Source organism: Argiope bruennichi, chromosome 1 (genome assembly GCF_947563725.1).
Source record: "Argiope bruennichi chromosome 1, qqArgBrue1.1, whole genome shotgun sequence".
NCBI classification, from domain to species: domain Eukaryota; kingdom Metazoa; phylum Arthropoda; class Arachnida; order Araneae; family Araneidae; genus Argiope; species Argiope bruennichi.
This window is the reverse complement of record NC_079151.1, coordinates 18919590-18935677: the sequence shown is the minus strand read 5'-3', so window position 1 is coordinate 18935677 and position 16088 is coordinate 18919590. Positions and strand designations below refer to the sequence as shown.

General features: G+C 29.6%; 1 protein-coding gene across 4 annotated transcripts in view; it reads left to right on the top strand.

The window, feature by feature from the left end:
- The window catches only part of LOC129968090 (paired box protein Pax-5-like), a 157034-nt gene extending 142270 nt beyond the window's left edge, over nucleotides 1–14764 (top strand). For all 4 annotated transcript variants that reach the window (XM_056081937.1, XM_056081942.1, XM_056081938.1 and 1 more), the window contains 2 exons: nucleotides 10860–10991; nucleotides 11269–14764. In XM_056081937.1, coding sequence (XP_055937912.1) covers nucleotides 10860–10991; nucleotides 11269–11381 — 245 coding nt within the window. In that variant the 3' untranslated portion in view covers nucleotides 11382–14764. The remainder of the gene's footprint in view (nucleotides 1–10859; nucleotides 10992–11268) is intronic.
- Nucleotides 14765–16088: the final 1324 nt, after the last annotated feature.

Here is a 16088-nt window from a genome sequence, read left to right as displayed (position 1 = left end):
TAGATAGTAATATTTATGAAATTTAGCAAGTTCTAGCTTATAAAGACTTATCTCCCCCACCGAACTGCATGAATAAATTTTGAGATGCTTTAAAGAAGTAAAAATTTAGAAAGATTAGAATCTCTAAGTGCGAAGCATTGTAAAATGATGAATTTTTAGGCTTAATTTATCTGTTTTAGTTTCCTCTGGTTTGTTTGCATCTTCTGTTACATTCCATAAATAGTTATTTTTACATCACATAATTTACAAAAATAAAAAAAATAAAAAAAATCCCAACCATATTAAGAACATCAAATATTTTGATATATGTTAAAGCATTAGTTAATAAAAATTTGAAATTTTTTTTATAAAGCTATTGAAGTATTTGTAATGCTATTTCAAAGTCTTACTATTTTATTTTATTTGACCATGCAAAGGAAAAGAAAAATAGTAAAAAGTGTGTTTAATACAAATTTTTAAAAAATTATTAAAATTTTAAAAACTGAGAGGATATAAAATTGCCATTTCATTTCTATTGTTATGCATTGATTGTTTTTTTTAATTTCAATTTCAAATTGGTGCAACAGATTGGTACAAGTAGATATTAATTGTTAACTGCAGGCGCACCACAATGCAATCAATGTGTTAAGAATCTAAGGAGAATATTTAAGCTTTCAAAGTCTTTAAGATACTAAAAGATTTCATAAATATCAAAGTTTGCTCATTATTTTTTAAAAATAAAATACCACTTCTTTTATCGACATTATGTATATTAAAAGTATAAATATGTTATTAGTAAAAGTGTATAACCAGTATATTAAAAGTATAAATAAATTCATAACTTCTCATTTATTAAATCAACTGAAATATGACAGAATTAGATTTTTTTTAAAAAAGACCCCATCGAACTTTAATTACAAAAATCAGAAAATTAAAGTATTTTGAGAGTATATCATAAATTATATCTTTCTCTAATTTTATTAAATATTTGAAAAGTATTTTCCTTAAAATTCTCTTTTTTAGACTGAGTTAAGATTTTGCAGATATGTGTCGCACGTATTTTCAGAGATGCTTAGTTTTGACCATTTCTAGTCTCACAAAACGAAAAATATATTCATGAGAATGTACAACAAAATATAACCCTACAAGTATTAATATAAGTAAAAATATGTTCTGCTTATAATTAAAAATTGTCCACATTAATATGAGTATAAGTTTCAAGTTTCATTTCCTTCATTCAGATTCCTTAAGGCATCAATGTATTTCAATAACTTTTGACAACATTCTTGCAATAAAACTATACGATACTTTACACATAAAACCTGAAAGGCAGACATTAAACCTTAATTTATTGCCTCTAAAGCCAACAAGAAAGTTATTTGAGAGTTGCTTTAATAAACAAAAATGGACACCAGCTAAGACTATGTTGCGTTAAAAGTATAACATCGGCTTGTCGGTTGCCAAGTACATAAATAAAGTCTTAAGCACTTGGCTCGTTAATGTTTCCAAAGTCAGAAGACTATCAAAAATTACGCCGATAGTCGAGACTCTTAACCAGATGCCATTACCACAAGCCTCTAGCACCTGGAAAATAAAAATTACCAGCATAATAATTCACAACAAGCGAATTGAAAACGACTTCATGGCTCGTAAGACATGGCTCAGCCCACACCTCATCTTCTCGGCTGACAAATTAAAACGAGAAAAGGATAAGAAGGCATTTAAGAAAACCAATCCTCCGCTAAGATCCCGATCGAGTGGGCTTCTTCCAGAAGACACACCGAGTTTACAACTCTTTTAAATACATGACGTAAATTGAAGGCTGATAAAAGTTTTGCGAAGACGTCATAAGTGTGGTTGTAAAATTTCGTAACTGTTTATCGGCTTTGCGTCTGTAATTGCCCGGTTAATGGGGCGTGCGTTGTGCGTGGTGTGCTCTGGTTTCTTGGCTGGAGATTCGGAATTCGTTAACTTGGCGAGCTTCTAGAGGTGATCAGTCACCATCCATCAGTCCCGAAGATGCAGACGGTAGTCACCTTCAAGGGTGGAGGCAGGGGGGAAAAGTGGATTTGGTCTTACGCCTCTACTACCTCCATTTAAATATGCCTGCAGGTCGTTTGGATGCATCGGAGGTAACTTTTTATCTGGTACTTTTATCAGCAAAAAACTGTGCCGATCTTCTTCGGGAGGGTTACGGCCATGCTTTGAAGAGAAGGATAGAGAAAAAAAAAATGAGATGAGTGGGAATATGTTTCTATTAATAAAAGTTTAAAGTTTCTGTCATGTAACATTTCGGTTAAAATCACATCATGAAATCTGCAAGTTAGGAGAATGTATTATTTTTCGAAAAGGGTAATTGAATGCTACGACTAGGAGAATACTTAGGAGTGGAAGTGTTTCAAAAATATTGCCGTTGTTGTTAGTGATATCGTAAAGAAAAATGTGCTTGAAAAATAGCTGCGTGAAAATATGAGAGATATGTTTCTATTAATAAAAGTCTTACGATAAAAAAGTTTTATGTTTTTTTCTTCATCGCTGTTACAAAACTAAAATGCAGTTTTGAATGGAACGTATTTTTCTTTCGAAAAATCTGTAAAATATACTCAAAAATTATTGCGAGTTAAAATTTCAAAGTGATATTTGTGTTGATACTAATAACAGACAGAATAAAAAGTTCAGTAAATTTCAATTCCTGCAATATATATATATTTTTTCTCTATGGATGTTTCACATATCTAATACTTTCCTTATGCATTTCATAAATTATGAAAATGTTACTGAGTATTAAAGATAGTTTATATAATTAATTTATTTTAAAATTAAAAACAAATAAAGAAGAACTATTAATAAGGGAGGTAATACTAAGGAGGAGGAGGTAAAGGAAAGGCAATAAAGGAGGAAAGAGGTAAGGAAATAAAGGAGGTCTTTTAAACGGAATACGAGAAATAATTTTTAGCATCAACGAGATGGAATATGTTTTTGATAATAATAATAATAATAAGCGGGAGAGTATCTTTCAACACATTGATTTATTAGAATGCACAGAAAAAGAAACAGAGCTTTATTTAAAAAAAAAATAAAACCGAGAAAGTTTTTACACAGAAAAAAAAGAGTCCTTTTTAGTGAGTAATCAGAAATGTTTTTATTCATGTGTTTTGCAATCTAACTTACTTTGTTTGTAAAGAATTCATAAAGAAAAATCTAAAAGAATCTCTTTTTTTTCCATACGTGCAAATAATTTGAACTGTAAAACGTGCCATTTTAACTAAACTTCAAAAACCATTTTTTTTTTTCGATTACGATATTTTCCATATATAACTTTTGCATATGACGTAATTAATATAGCAATACACATTATAGCAATTTACATTAAATATCCCTTTTTTTCTAGATACATTCATTTATTTCATTGGCTGAAAGATATTGAGAAATATTTCTTCTTTTCAAAATCACCGTATTAATGAAAATTATCATTATTTCTATCTAATTCCATATCTAAACGCACCCCATGTCCTTAAATTTAACCAAACATTTTTGACCTACAGATTATGTAAATTGGAACAAAAAGATAAAATAAGAGTCTAAAGATAAAGTATTGAACTAATATCAATGTAAATCACGTGTTTTAATAATATTTATTTCGGATAATGAGATTTTTTATGGTTCCGCAGAAGAGCAGAAAATATAAAAAAGTAATTGTTGTAGTTTGTTTATTTTGGAATAAAATTATTAAAATGATATATAGGAGAACTTAATTTTTATTGTTATCTTAGTTTAAAATTCCCTCAAACATAAAGCAAATATTTTTTTTAGAAATCTCAAAGTTCTTATACATAATCAATTGATTTCAAATATCTTATTTTACAATTCATATAACCAAATTTGTGCAACATTTCCTTGGAAATAAATATGTTTAAATACAAAATTAAGTTGTTTTGTTTAAAAAGACATGTTTTATGCACTGCAGCAAGTTTTTAATTGTTGATTATCTGCTTATATTTAAAATTGATCTCCATAAATGTGTTAAATAAAATGTTAGTAAAATTTAGTAGAAATTTAGTAAATAAAATTTAATAATAGTTTAATAGTAATTTTAGTTAGTTTAGTAAAATTTAGCATCAATAAAAAAATATAAGCAAAACAATAGCGATCTTTCCCAATTCTTTCCCACTATAAGTGTTGTGAATTTATAGAGTAAATTTTAGTTAATAGATTACCTTATGAACAACAAAATGCTTAGTATTGTATTAGCATGGACATATAAAATATTTGTTCATTAAAAGTACCAGAAAAAGTACAAAATTAAGAAAACAGGTTTCGAATAAATAATGGACGTATTGCCTACAATATCCTGTATGGATTAATATCTAAGAACAAATTATAATATTTAATTGTGAAAAATATTTGAGTTTTTTTTATATTAATTCATTTTTACAGATCAGTTGGTCGATTTATTCTTCGCCAGTAAAACAATAATGCAAAAGCAAAAACAGAAGAGTATTTCAGCGTAATTTTTATTTTTCATATATTAAGAGGAATTTTCAAAAAAGAAAAAAGAAATTATTGAAAACAATTTAGGAGGGAAAAAAATGAGACGTAGCGCGCATGCTCAAAACGTTAAAATTGATTCGTCCTTTTATTCCTCATTCTCCAATAGAAATGGCGCCTTTACAACGGTTCGCAAATATTTCATGTCCGTGTTGACAGGCAGCTCCTGCGGGTGAAAACAATGGGATTCCGGCTACTAAAAAATGCAGAAAATTACCACAGCGTGAAGAAAAAGCTGGAACCAACTGCAATAAGCAAATTAGAAAACAAGCCGAAAAAAAGAAAATAATCATGCACCACAGAGACGTATACAAGATGATAAGAGAGAAAGAAAAACGAAACGAGGAGGGGGAAAAAAAGTGGGAGCACCAGAAGAAAAATTCTTAGAAGTCCATCAAGCGAAAGTAAAAATTCTTGGAAATTAGTTTTCAAACTTCAACAAACATACATCCAAACAATAAGATAAGTCGAACAGCAGTAAGAGAGAAAAGGGGAAAAAATTCTCCTCTTTTAAGAAAGTTCTTCCGACAAAGAATCATTGTTTCAAAAAGAAAGCATGAGACCTTTCCTTTTTTTTCTTTTTCTTTTCGTTTTTTTCTTGTACACTGTTTTCGGCCTCTTCCTTTTTTTGTTTAATCGTCTTTTTCCGGAAAGAAATCAAGAAAAGGAATGCACTGCGGAAAAGTTCATTTCTTTCCTTTTTTCCCCCCTTTTTCTTCCTTCCCTCCCATTTCCTTCTGAAGTTGCCTCTCCTTTTTTTCTCCTTTTCCAGAAGTCATTTCTCAAGAAAGTTGCTTTTTGGTTTTAAGTGTCGGAGAAGAATTGTCTCTCCTTTCGATGTGACGTCGAGGGCAGACGAGGGGATAGGGTTACTACCCCGTCGCCAAATCACGCCAATTAAATCGCCAACACGATTAACCACCCAACGATATTCAATCAAACCTTAGATAGGTTCTATTCGTTTATCTGTCATTAAAACTCAAAGTTCTCTGCAAGTGGATTAGGGCATGTTAACCTTTTTCCATTCGAGATCCGGATTTTCAAGAGAGAACAAAAATCATGGCACCTTTACTAGATCAGACAAATTTGGTCTTGATCCTAAACATTGAAAATAATAATTGAGAAGTCTGAATTAAAAGCAATTATTTATAATTTTTAAATATGAGTCTTAAATTAATACGTTTTTTAAAATATTTTTTTCTTATAAATGTTGATGGATCTGAAAGTAGACTGTCATTATCTCAATATTTCTCTCTGAGATTGCAAGTCAAAATTTAAGAAAAGTTTCAGACAGTATATATTTCTAAGCCATTTCAAAGACAGGTGCTTAAGATTTTCAAATACTCCATAAATAATAAAATTAAATCTTACAGAAGATATTAAAACTTAATAAGTGAATCAGGCAGTAATATATGGAAAGTTACTTGTTTGTTCCTAGATTCCTTTTTAAACCGAAACTAGGATTTTTATTTAACACATGCATCAAATATGCTAAAATATATCTTAATGCAATGATCAATTTATGCTACATAAATGACAGCTTATACCTCCTCATACCTTAAATAGAAGATAATGCTCTACTGCTACATATGTTATTAATATTATCAATAGCAGGCTCTTATTATGTAGACTCATGAATCTTCTTAACTTTCTATTTAGCCAACTCATGTTATTTAGGAAATTTATTATTCAGTCAATGTCGGTAAGAATGCTAAGATATTTGCCCTGCTCAAGAGATTTTTTTTGTTTTTGAAATAATTTACAAATTTGACTTAATCACATTTTTAAAAAAAAAGGCTTTATAATTTGATACAGGAGTAAGATATGCCATTGCACACGATGAGATTAAAACTATGAGTTACGAGCTAAATGCTTTTGAAATGCTCGAAAACTTTTCTCATCGTCATCTCTTAGATTCGTCAACGTTAATTTGTCAAAATAACGAAGGAAAATCAACTTTAAATTCTTTTTATTTATTTTAAACTGATATTCCTTCTTTTTTTTTTTTTTTTTTTTTTGCTCAAAACAATTATTTCTGTATAAAATTAGCAATGTAATTTTTTGCCGGAACAAAACATTTTGGATATACTTTTCAGTGCCATTGCCAAAAAATAGACTCATTGTAGATAAAAAAAAAATTATAAATGTTTCTTATCATATTACTTTATTACATATTATTTTTTATGTTATTTTTCTTCATCATTCACAATATTTTTATGGTGCATTTATGTATTTGCATCTGAAAATAATCGCTATTTAGTTGCTAAGCTATTTATTTTTGTTGTTTATCCACTTCATTTGCTTTTTTTTGACAACGATAATCCTGATAAATCATATCGTTTTCTTTTACATAAGAATGCCATTTACACTGTACAGTAAAAAATTATCACTTCTTATTTTATTATAATCAAGCGTACTCGAATTCTGAATGCAATCAAAATTCTCTAAAGGTACATGACATTTCTTTTCCTAACCATTTGTCATGGTTACTCTTTTGATTCATGTAAATTTCTTGCCTTGTACATGTCAGTTCGTAATAAACTATTCAAGGCAAGCGGAATTATTTTTAAAAAGATATTTTTCTTGTATTTTTTAATACTATCAATTAAAATTCAACCTTATTTTACAAATTTGTCTAATATTCATTGTTTTTTTACCACATTATATCTATCAATAATACCACAATTTTTCCAGATTTATTAAAAGTTATTAAAAATGTTGTTTAAGGAATAAAAATAATTTTAAAATATGAGGACAAAATCGTGGCTAATAACTTGTGCTTTAAAAAAATCTAATTGTTTACTTTAATTTTTATAAAAAATAAAAATGGAAGTGAGTATCAATGATTAAAATTATTGAACTAAATAAAGTACATTCGTTTTAAATATATTTCTGACTTTCTAATATCGTCTATTACAAAAAGAACCGCTTGTTAAAAATATTACTTTCAAAGAATATAATACTATTTTCTCTGTAAAAAGAATATTTTAATTAGAAGATATCAGTGTTTCATTTATGCATATATTGTGCATGTCATTTGTTATTTTGATGCATATATCAATTGACGTAAACATTAATTTTATCATAAAGTTCAAAGATAACTAATTTAGACGCCAAAGTGTGCGCTTGTGTCGCCAGCTTGCGACCCCTGACTCAAGGGATCTTGCGACCGAGTCCCGGCTTGGATGATGTCGATTTGTTTCCCACGGCGTCCCACCCTCGCTGTCCCGTGGGACAGACGACAGTGGACAGGTTGACAGATGGAATACCTTCTGATAGGACACCACCCCCGCATCACCTGAAAAAAGCCCTGCATTGTTAGCACTTTCGCCTTCCGAAACACAATTCATGCCCCCGACCTTTCTTTTCATTTTTTATGCCACATCGGATGACTCCTATCTTTCCGATTCTTATCGGATATTGGCCTTAATTTATTTTTTATTTCTTACATGAAATATAGATACAATTTATCATTAATAGAAGCAGTAATAGGATCTACTTGATCTAATGTAATCTATTAGTTTATATAAAGTTACATAAACGAACATAAATAAAATTTTCTGTCGCATTATTTAAGAACTTTCTGAATGCATAAATGAAATTTAATTGACAAATTACCCAAAAAGACTTTTGAAGAGACTTAATACATGCGAGTTATTTCTTTGACATTTATCTGTTCTGGGGTCATAAAATACTCTAATGTAATTCATTGGTTAGCAAAAAATTACAAGATGGAAGAATATTATTTGACTTATAGGCCCTAATCAAATCTTCCTCATTGTATTTTTTGAGTTGCCGCGTTTACAGGGAGTTGTAATTTCAAAAATATTTCTTTCGATTTGGGGGAGCCTAAGCATAGAAATTCATCAAATGCTCGAGGTTGAATTCTTTTAACGATTCTGTGAGGGAATAATATTTTTTGAGCCATAGGCTCTAATCAAGTCTTCCTCTTTGTATTTTCCGAGTTTCAATGTTTACAGAATGTCTTAATTTCAAAAATAGTTTTTTCGAGCCTTGGAACGTCTAAAGTGTAGAAATCCATCAAAAGCCCAAGGTTGAATTTTCTTGACGATTCTATGAGAAAAGAATATTTTTTGACTCGTAGGCTCTAATTAAGACTTCGTCGTGTATTTTTATATTATAGTATTTACAGAGAGTCATATTACAAAATCGGTTCTTTCAATCTGTAAGAATTTTAAAACGTAGAAATTCCTCAAAAGCTCAAGGTTGAGTTTTCTTGACGATTCCGAGTGGGGCGAATATTTTTCGACTCATAAGCTCTATTCAAGTCTTCCTCATTGCACTTTTGAGTTACCTTATTTGCAAAGAGTCGTGATTTCAAAATTGGTTCTTTCAACTGGTGGATGCAGAAATTCATGAAAATCTCATTGTTTATTTATTTATTTGTGATTCCAATACTTCTTCAACGTGTACTCCGTATAAAAAGAATTACTCAATCAGTTGATTTTTTTATTATATGATTGGAAATAAATTTCGTTTCTATTGGCGAAAGAAAAAGATGTCCCCCTGCTATATGATTATTGCAATACTACTTGTGGATATTCAGATTCCTTAGGGACAAAAGCAAAGGGGAAAGGAAAAAAGTGTTTTGGCAATAGCCAATATATTTCTACACTATTATATAGGTTTATATTTCAGAAAAAAAAGGGCAAAAAAATCTGCTGCTTTCCAAAAATTGCTGTAGCACTAAATGATACTTTCATCCGACGGCACAATGCCGCTGCACGTCTCAATCACATGCCTTCCGAACAAGCGTGACGCTGTTTGTCTTTTGGAATCACCTCCCAAAACCCACACACGCCACAGAAGAATGCTCCCAACAATGAGCGATGGCTCACAAAGGAGCCCTGGCTTTGATCTGAGACATTGAATCCTCCTTTCTGTGACATTATCTCGCTACCATCCGAGATGGGTAGCATCACCTGCAGCCGGAGAACTGCCAAGACATGGGTGGAGAGAAGCGAAACAAACAAGCAGCCAGCTACTGTTCCCAAAGTGCAGAAAGGAGGCCCTTGTCTTGAGCTGAGGTGAAGAAACCAGAAGCAAGTCTACCCTGATAAAGTTCCAACTGCAAGAAGTCGAGACATTGATTCGAATAGTGATAACGTTCTCGTCTTGTCAATTCCTAGCAACACCGCAAATTCAGCAACTCATTTCTCTTGTTCTTTGTTTTCTTACTCATACCGCCAGTGGTAAAAAAAAAGATCCCTTATTCTATTTGTTTGTATATGTAATCTGTCTGAAGTATATCTTGTTTTCAGATAGATTTACTTAGTTTAGATTAAGTTGTGTCGTGAAACAGAATGGATAATTAAACATCACACGTTACTACTAGGGCTTCAAATAAAAAAGGGATGAGAAATCTAAAAATCATCTGTTTGCTTTTGAAACTGTATTCAAATCTGACAATTTCTGAAAATCATTTGAAAATAATTCTCATTCGCATGGGGACCCCGATTATATTAGATTAAAAGATGAATTATGAAATCATTATTCTTCGATTAATTTTCCATTCTGATTTTTCTGCATGGTTGATTTCATAAAAATGTAGGATAAACAAATAAAAATCAAACAATGCTTATAATGCATAGTATGTTTAAAATAACAATACTAGTAATCCTACAAGTGTTTTCTCAAACCCTGCTTTCAGTTTTTTTCGAAGATGATATGCATAAAGTTCATGACAGAAAATAAAGTATTTATTTACTCATCCAAGCTCGTATCTCTAACTAATTACGTCTAAATACCTACATGATAGTATAATTTAATATGAAATATTTAAAATCTTTGCTGTATCAAGCGTATCAGAAAATTAAAACTTATGAATTTTAAACAACTTATGTTTCTTTAGGAATTAAAGAAATAATTCATAGTAATGATGTGTGTTTGAGTAACTCTTTATCATTGTATTGGCTTCTGAGGGTTTTTTGGTTTTCCTCCAGGCGAAACATGCATGTAGGTCAGTTAACTCTGAAACTCCTTATTGCAGATTAGAACGATTTGAATTTCAAATGTCATTTAAGTACTTTGATGGCACTTTGATTTACTATATGTAATGGGTGTCGCGCCTTACTTTGTCACAAGCTCTTAATTAACGAACTGGTATATCAAGCGTTATTAGAGATGCCGTCATTGCTGTACCAACACATAAATAGGAGAAAATGATCTGCTGGCAAGAATGGTATCTTCTATTCGATAAATTCAAAAATGGCGACCACAATGAAGCTTTCATCATATATAAATACATGTTGATTAGCACTTGATTCGAATTTAAAGAATATAAACTTATAGAAATCTTTTTTTCTCTTCAGTGACCGGAGCAACAGGTGGTGCCTCGGTTGGTGGAGTGACAGGAGCCGAATACGCAGCTTACACGTCGCCCTATACACAGTACTCTCCAGCTGCATATGGAGCATATGGCTACGGATCAAGTGGAATTATAAGTAAGTTTCAACGAATACTATCCTTTCAAAAATGTATCCCCTTCTCTAAGAAATAAAATAAATAAAAAAATTCTGACTTATTGAAAATATAAAAATATTTAAATTGAAATATTGATTGAATATCTTAAAGTGGAAATTTTCATAGCTATTGCAAATCTGAGTGAGAAGTTTTCCTTTTAAAATAAAGCTCCATTTTTGCAAACTGGAAATAAATTGAGTGAAATAAAATGTCTTTAAATATGAAAATAAAATAACTGACGATTTCTTTTCTTTTCAGATCCTTCTTACTACTATACACCAAGTGCTGCCCGATCCACAACCGGGACAAACTCAAGCCTAGCGGCTACATCACCTATCAGTCCGAACAATTTCAAAGCGGAACGATGCTAGTGAACGTTGTCTTCATTGATAGTTGTCTCAAAGCATTTCGTATGCCGTTCCGGATATTCGAAATTCAACCCGTACACCCTGTTCGGGACACTTGACAAAATGGTGAATCGAAAATTGACGTCCGGTCAGTGTGACCACCATTCGAAGTTACAACACTTCGGGCGTCTTCAATGCTTGAAAAGCAGCCATTTCGGCATGGCATTATCAGTCGAGCATGCGCTGTCGATCATGGTTGACGTCACACAATTACACATGCGCAGTAAAAATTTTTCCATCATTTCTTGTAACTGTTTATTACATTATAAATTGAGTTTAGTGTTGTTCCAGAGGATCCCACGGATTCTCAGCCAGACCTCAAAATAATGATTCAGAACTGCATTTTTCTAATTTCTTTTCGTTGACTGAAAAGAAGACTGTTCTTCACAACATTCCGTGAAGATTTTTCAAGTTGGCATCATTCTCGTCTTCATAAAGAGACACGCTCAACGTTTTGTTTATAATTCGCAAGTACAAATATATTATCGAATCCTTGTTTGATTTCGAAAATTGGTGCTTTTTGTTCCTTTAAACATGCATAGCATTCGAGATGATGTCGTAGATGTGAAATAAGATATCCAACCAAAATTTTGCTGCGTATGTGAAAGAGCACAAAGTGAAGAAGAAGAGAAAAAAAAGCCTCAAGAGTAACGAACCGAGTTCGAGAGCTAGAGCAGGAAGAAGAAACGAAAAAGGACATTGTTTTTAAAATGATTGAAAACTACTTTAATATGTATAGACTATTCATTTTCCAAGCGAAAACTGTGAACAAATAGAGATGTCTCTGTAATGAAAATGACTTTGAACTTCGTTTAATTTTTTTAATAAAATGTGTAAAATTTAATAATACACAGGGTAAGTTAAAAGTAGACGACTATATGATGGACATTAAGTTCGTGAAGGATTTTTAAATATTTTGAGACCAAAGATTTTTTTTTTCATTTCATCCTGTTCCTTTGATGCTTGTGTGTAATATATTCGTGAAGTACAGTATCTATATAGAGTTAATTATTATATTTTAGTAGTTGCTTATTATCCACGTAAACGGAACGAGTTTCAAAATTATCAAGGAAATTACGAAATATGAATCTCGAATACATATCTTTAATTTAAGATAATAATTATTGAAACATTTAATTAAATATATGTCGGTTTGAGCAGATTTAATCCTTATTGCTTCATTAAGAGTGCTGCCAATGAAAGAGTATAAAAAGTGCATTACTTCCAATAAATGGTAGTTCACTTCTTAATACTAGATCAGGAAGTTATCATTTTAAGAAAGAAAAAGGTTCATTAAATCGAATATATGTACCTTAAGAACGTCATTATGAAAGAAGCAAATAAAAGGTGCATAGTTTCCATTTATTTTCTGTTATATGAGGAAAAACATGAGTGTTTTTTTTAATTTTATTTTTAATAGCACGAATTAAAATAGGCGAATTCTAAAATGATATAAATGATTAGCCATTATCAGTATTTGAATTTGTTTTGTAGCGATCTAAGTTATCTCTCTCTCTATTTTTTATTTTTGGAATAATATAACATCTTTTTGAGACATTTAAACTTATACTAAATAAAGTGGTTTGAAAAGAAATTTAAAAACTAATAAGCGCATACAAATCAATTCTTTTAATGTTAATTCAATTTTGTAACTTCTTTCTTTTAGAGGTCAATTTTATCCAACAGCAAAGAGCATTTGTGCAAAAAATTAATTAAATTCTTTTATCCACTTAAAACTAAACTTATTGAAATGGAAATAAAAAATGAATACGAGCAAGATTATAACAAAAATGAAAGTGAAACATTAATTCTGAGATGAAAAAAATTGAAAAACTTCATTTTTTTTCAATGAAATTTATACTAAAAACTTCAGGAGTAACACAATATCTGTTTGTTTCGTGGATAGAAAGCAATTTTTTTTATGTTTTTACATAACTTTGTGTGTTTATATGCAGAAGAAAGCAGCTGTAGTCAGATCCATATTTGGATGTCTGTGTTATGATAACCAAAGGTGCAAGATCTTTTGTTTTAGTACTTCCATTACAGCGAAATATTTACAAAAAAAATCAGGAAATCAATAATTAAATTAGTAGAAGCTTCTTGAAGTATTAAAAACTAATATTTTATAACCATGAATAATTTAATAACCAATATGCCTCTATATTATAGCATTATATTAGTTAACGTGTCTCAAATACCATAATGTTATTTCTGATAGGTAATACTGTAATAAGCTGAAATACTGTGTTAAATATTGTATCTTGTTTTACACAAAAAATGGAATGCTTTTATTAAAAAACTCTCTTCAAAAATGAATAGCAAAATATGAATCAAAATAGAGACTGAGTCATAACTAAATTAATACATTAAAAATAATATTTCTAATTTTTTTCCTTTTAAAAGCAATGTTTTTTTTTCAATATTAACAAATAATTTGGTATATTCAGCTACGAAATAAATGCCATATTATGTCTGCGCTTTAAATTTTCGATATTCTAATTTAATTAAAGCAATCATATTTTAATAAATCTTTATCTTTTGAATAATTCAACAATTCCTATACATATTACAAGAATCGGTTTCTTATATTATAGAAATAGAGACCTTAAAAAATACCCCCTAAATAATTAAGTTGATTGTTAAATTAAAAAAAGATTTTTTTTATTAAAAATTTTAAAAAAAGATGAAGAAGATAAGAGAAGTTAATAAATTCAGATATTCCTACTGTTACTTTATACCACTCAAAGTTAACTTGAAACTTCAGACCAATCTATTTAATTTGTAAATCTAGAATATTCAAAACAACAGCTTATAAGCATGTAAACTTAAATTTTTTTAATATTAAAATTAAGCAATATTGGGTTCAAAACAGAAAATGATTCTAATATTTTCGTGTATTTTCAGAATGCTTTTGCTGTAATACATGAAATGAAGCTCTTTTAAGTTAATTTAGTCATTAACTCAATATTTAGAGAATATCATAGTAAAAAATGTAGACGTTTTTATTTTAATAACTTTATTTTGCATTTCAACATTCTCATTTTAATTCCTCCATTTGAAATTTTTACTGAAATGTTTCTGCGGTCTTGTGCTTTACGGTATACTTAGTTTGTACTCTTAAGTTTTAAATTGCATATATTTATTTCAACATTAGTCAGCTCTCAATGAATTGAAAATATTTATGGAAGCGGTTTCCTGTATTGTAAAGATGGTGTAAATAAAACATAAGTTATAAAATATTGAAAAGTGTGCATTTACTATTAAATATTTGTAATCTAAGAACTTTTTTCTGTCATTAGCAAATCATTGTCCTCAAACTGTAATTAGTCATGTTTTTTAGAAAGATATTCTTGCTATAAAATTTTAAATAAATTTTATGTGTTCAGCAATAAAAAATTCAAACTAATTTTTAGCTTTTGTGGTGTTTTTTAGTTTATTTCAGCAGCCAGAACGTATATTATTTGTATTTCATTCACATATTATCCATAAAATTTAGATATTTTTAAAGTTTTATTCAATTAATTTTTATTCTAATTGTAACAAGTATGAACAAGTATTTCTTATGTGTGCTTGTACTATTCTACTTGTTGCAAGTAACAAGTATTTCTTATGTGTATTGGCATTCCACAAGCCAAATCGCTTGACCTAGAGGTACCAAATTCTGCACATATACGGCACGTAATTTCTTGATTTTAATTAGAAATTTAATTGACTAAAAATTAATCAAAATTTTGATATTTTTTCACTTTAATTTCAGAAAATATTATAGCACAAAATGAATTTTACGTCATTTTAAAAAATTTCAGAACCAGCCTCTGAAGTACCAAAAGTGCTCACATTACATCTTTGTCCGATGACATAATTGACAAAAGTTAACCAAAAAATGGTAGGAATGAAAATTAGGAAGGAAACAATGATGCTCGTTCAGAGAGTTTGTAATATATCCTTTTAAAAACAACACAGGATGCGTGTTTTCATTTTTAAATAGAAAATAATTTAGAACTATGACTTCGAATTTCGAAATTATAAATCAATAGAAAATAGCGTTAAATTCCTTTACAAGAAACATTTATCTAAAAAATATCTCTTTACACAAAAGTTTGTTTGTATGCCTTATACAAATATATAATTTTTATACATCTTAATGAATTCATGGCAAGACGGAAGACATTGTCAACTTTTAAAAGAACAAAGTTAAAAATCAAACACATTTTTAGTGTTTCTCAGCTATTGTTTTTTCGAAAATATTTTCTTACAGAAATTATTTTTATACTATCTTAAAACTTAAAAAAATTTAGTTTTACAAGTTCATTTCCGAACAAATTTTTTTCTTTATTTTTAATAATTTTTTTAATTTAATTTGATACCCTATCTTTCATAAGGTTTTCACTGTTACGATAAAATTCAAGTTTGTTTCATTGTTCCATTACGCCATTCAATCAGATGCCTTTTCTAATAATAAAATTAAGGTTAAAAAATTGCTTTCTTTGAACATTAATTTCGAAGAAGAATTTTCGTTTCCATTTATGTTTTGTAGTTTACAGGATGCCCCAAAAAGTTAAACAAGTTTTTATTTCTATGAATAACGCCTTTTGGCCTGCATTTCCATTTACAAAGTTTCATTAAATAACATAGGCATTTTGGCTTAGGTCGATAGTTCAAAGTTAAAGA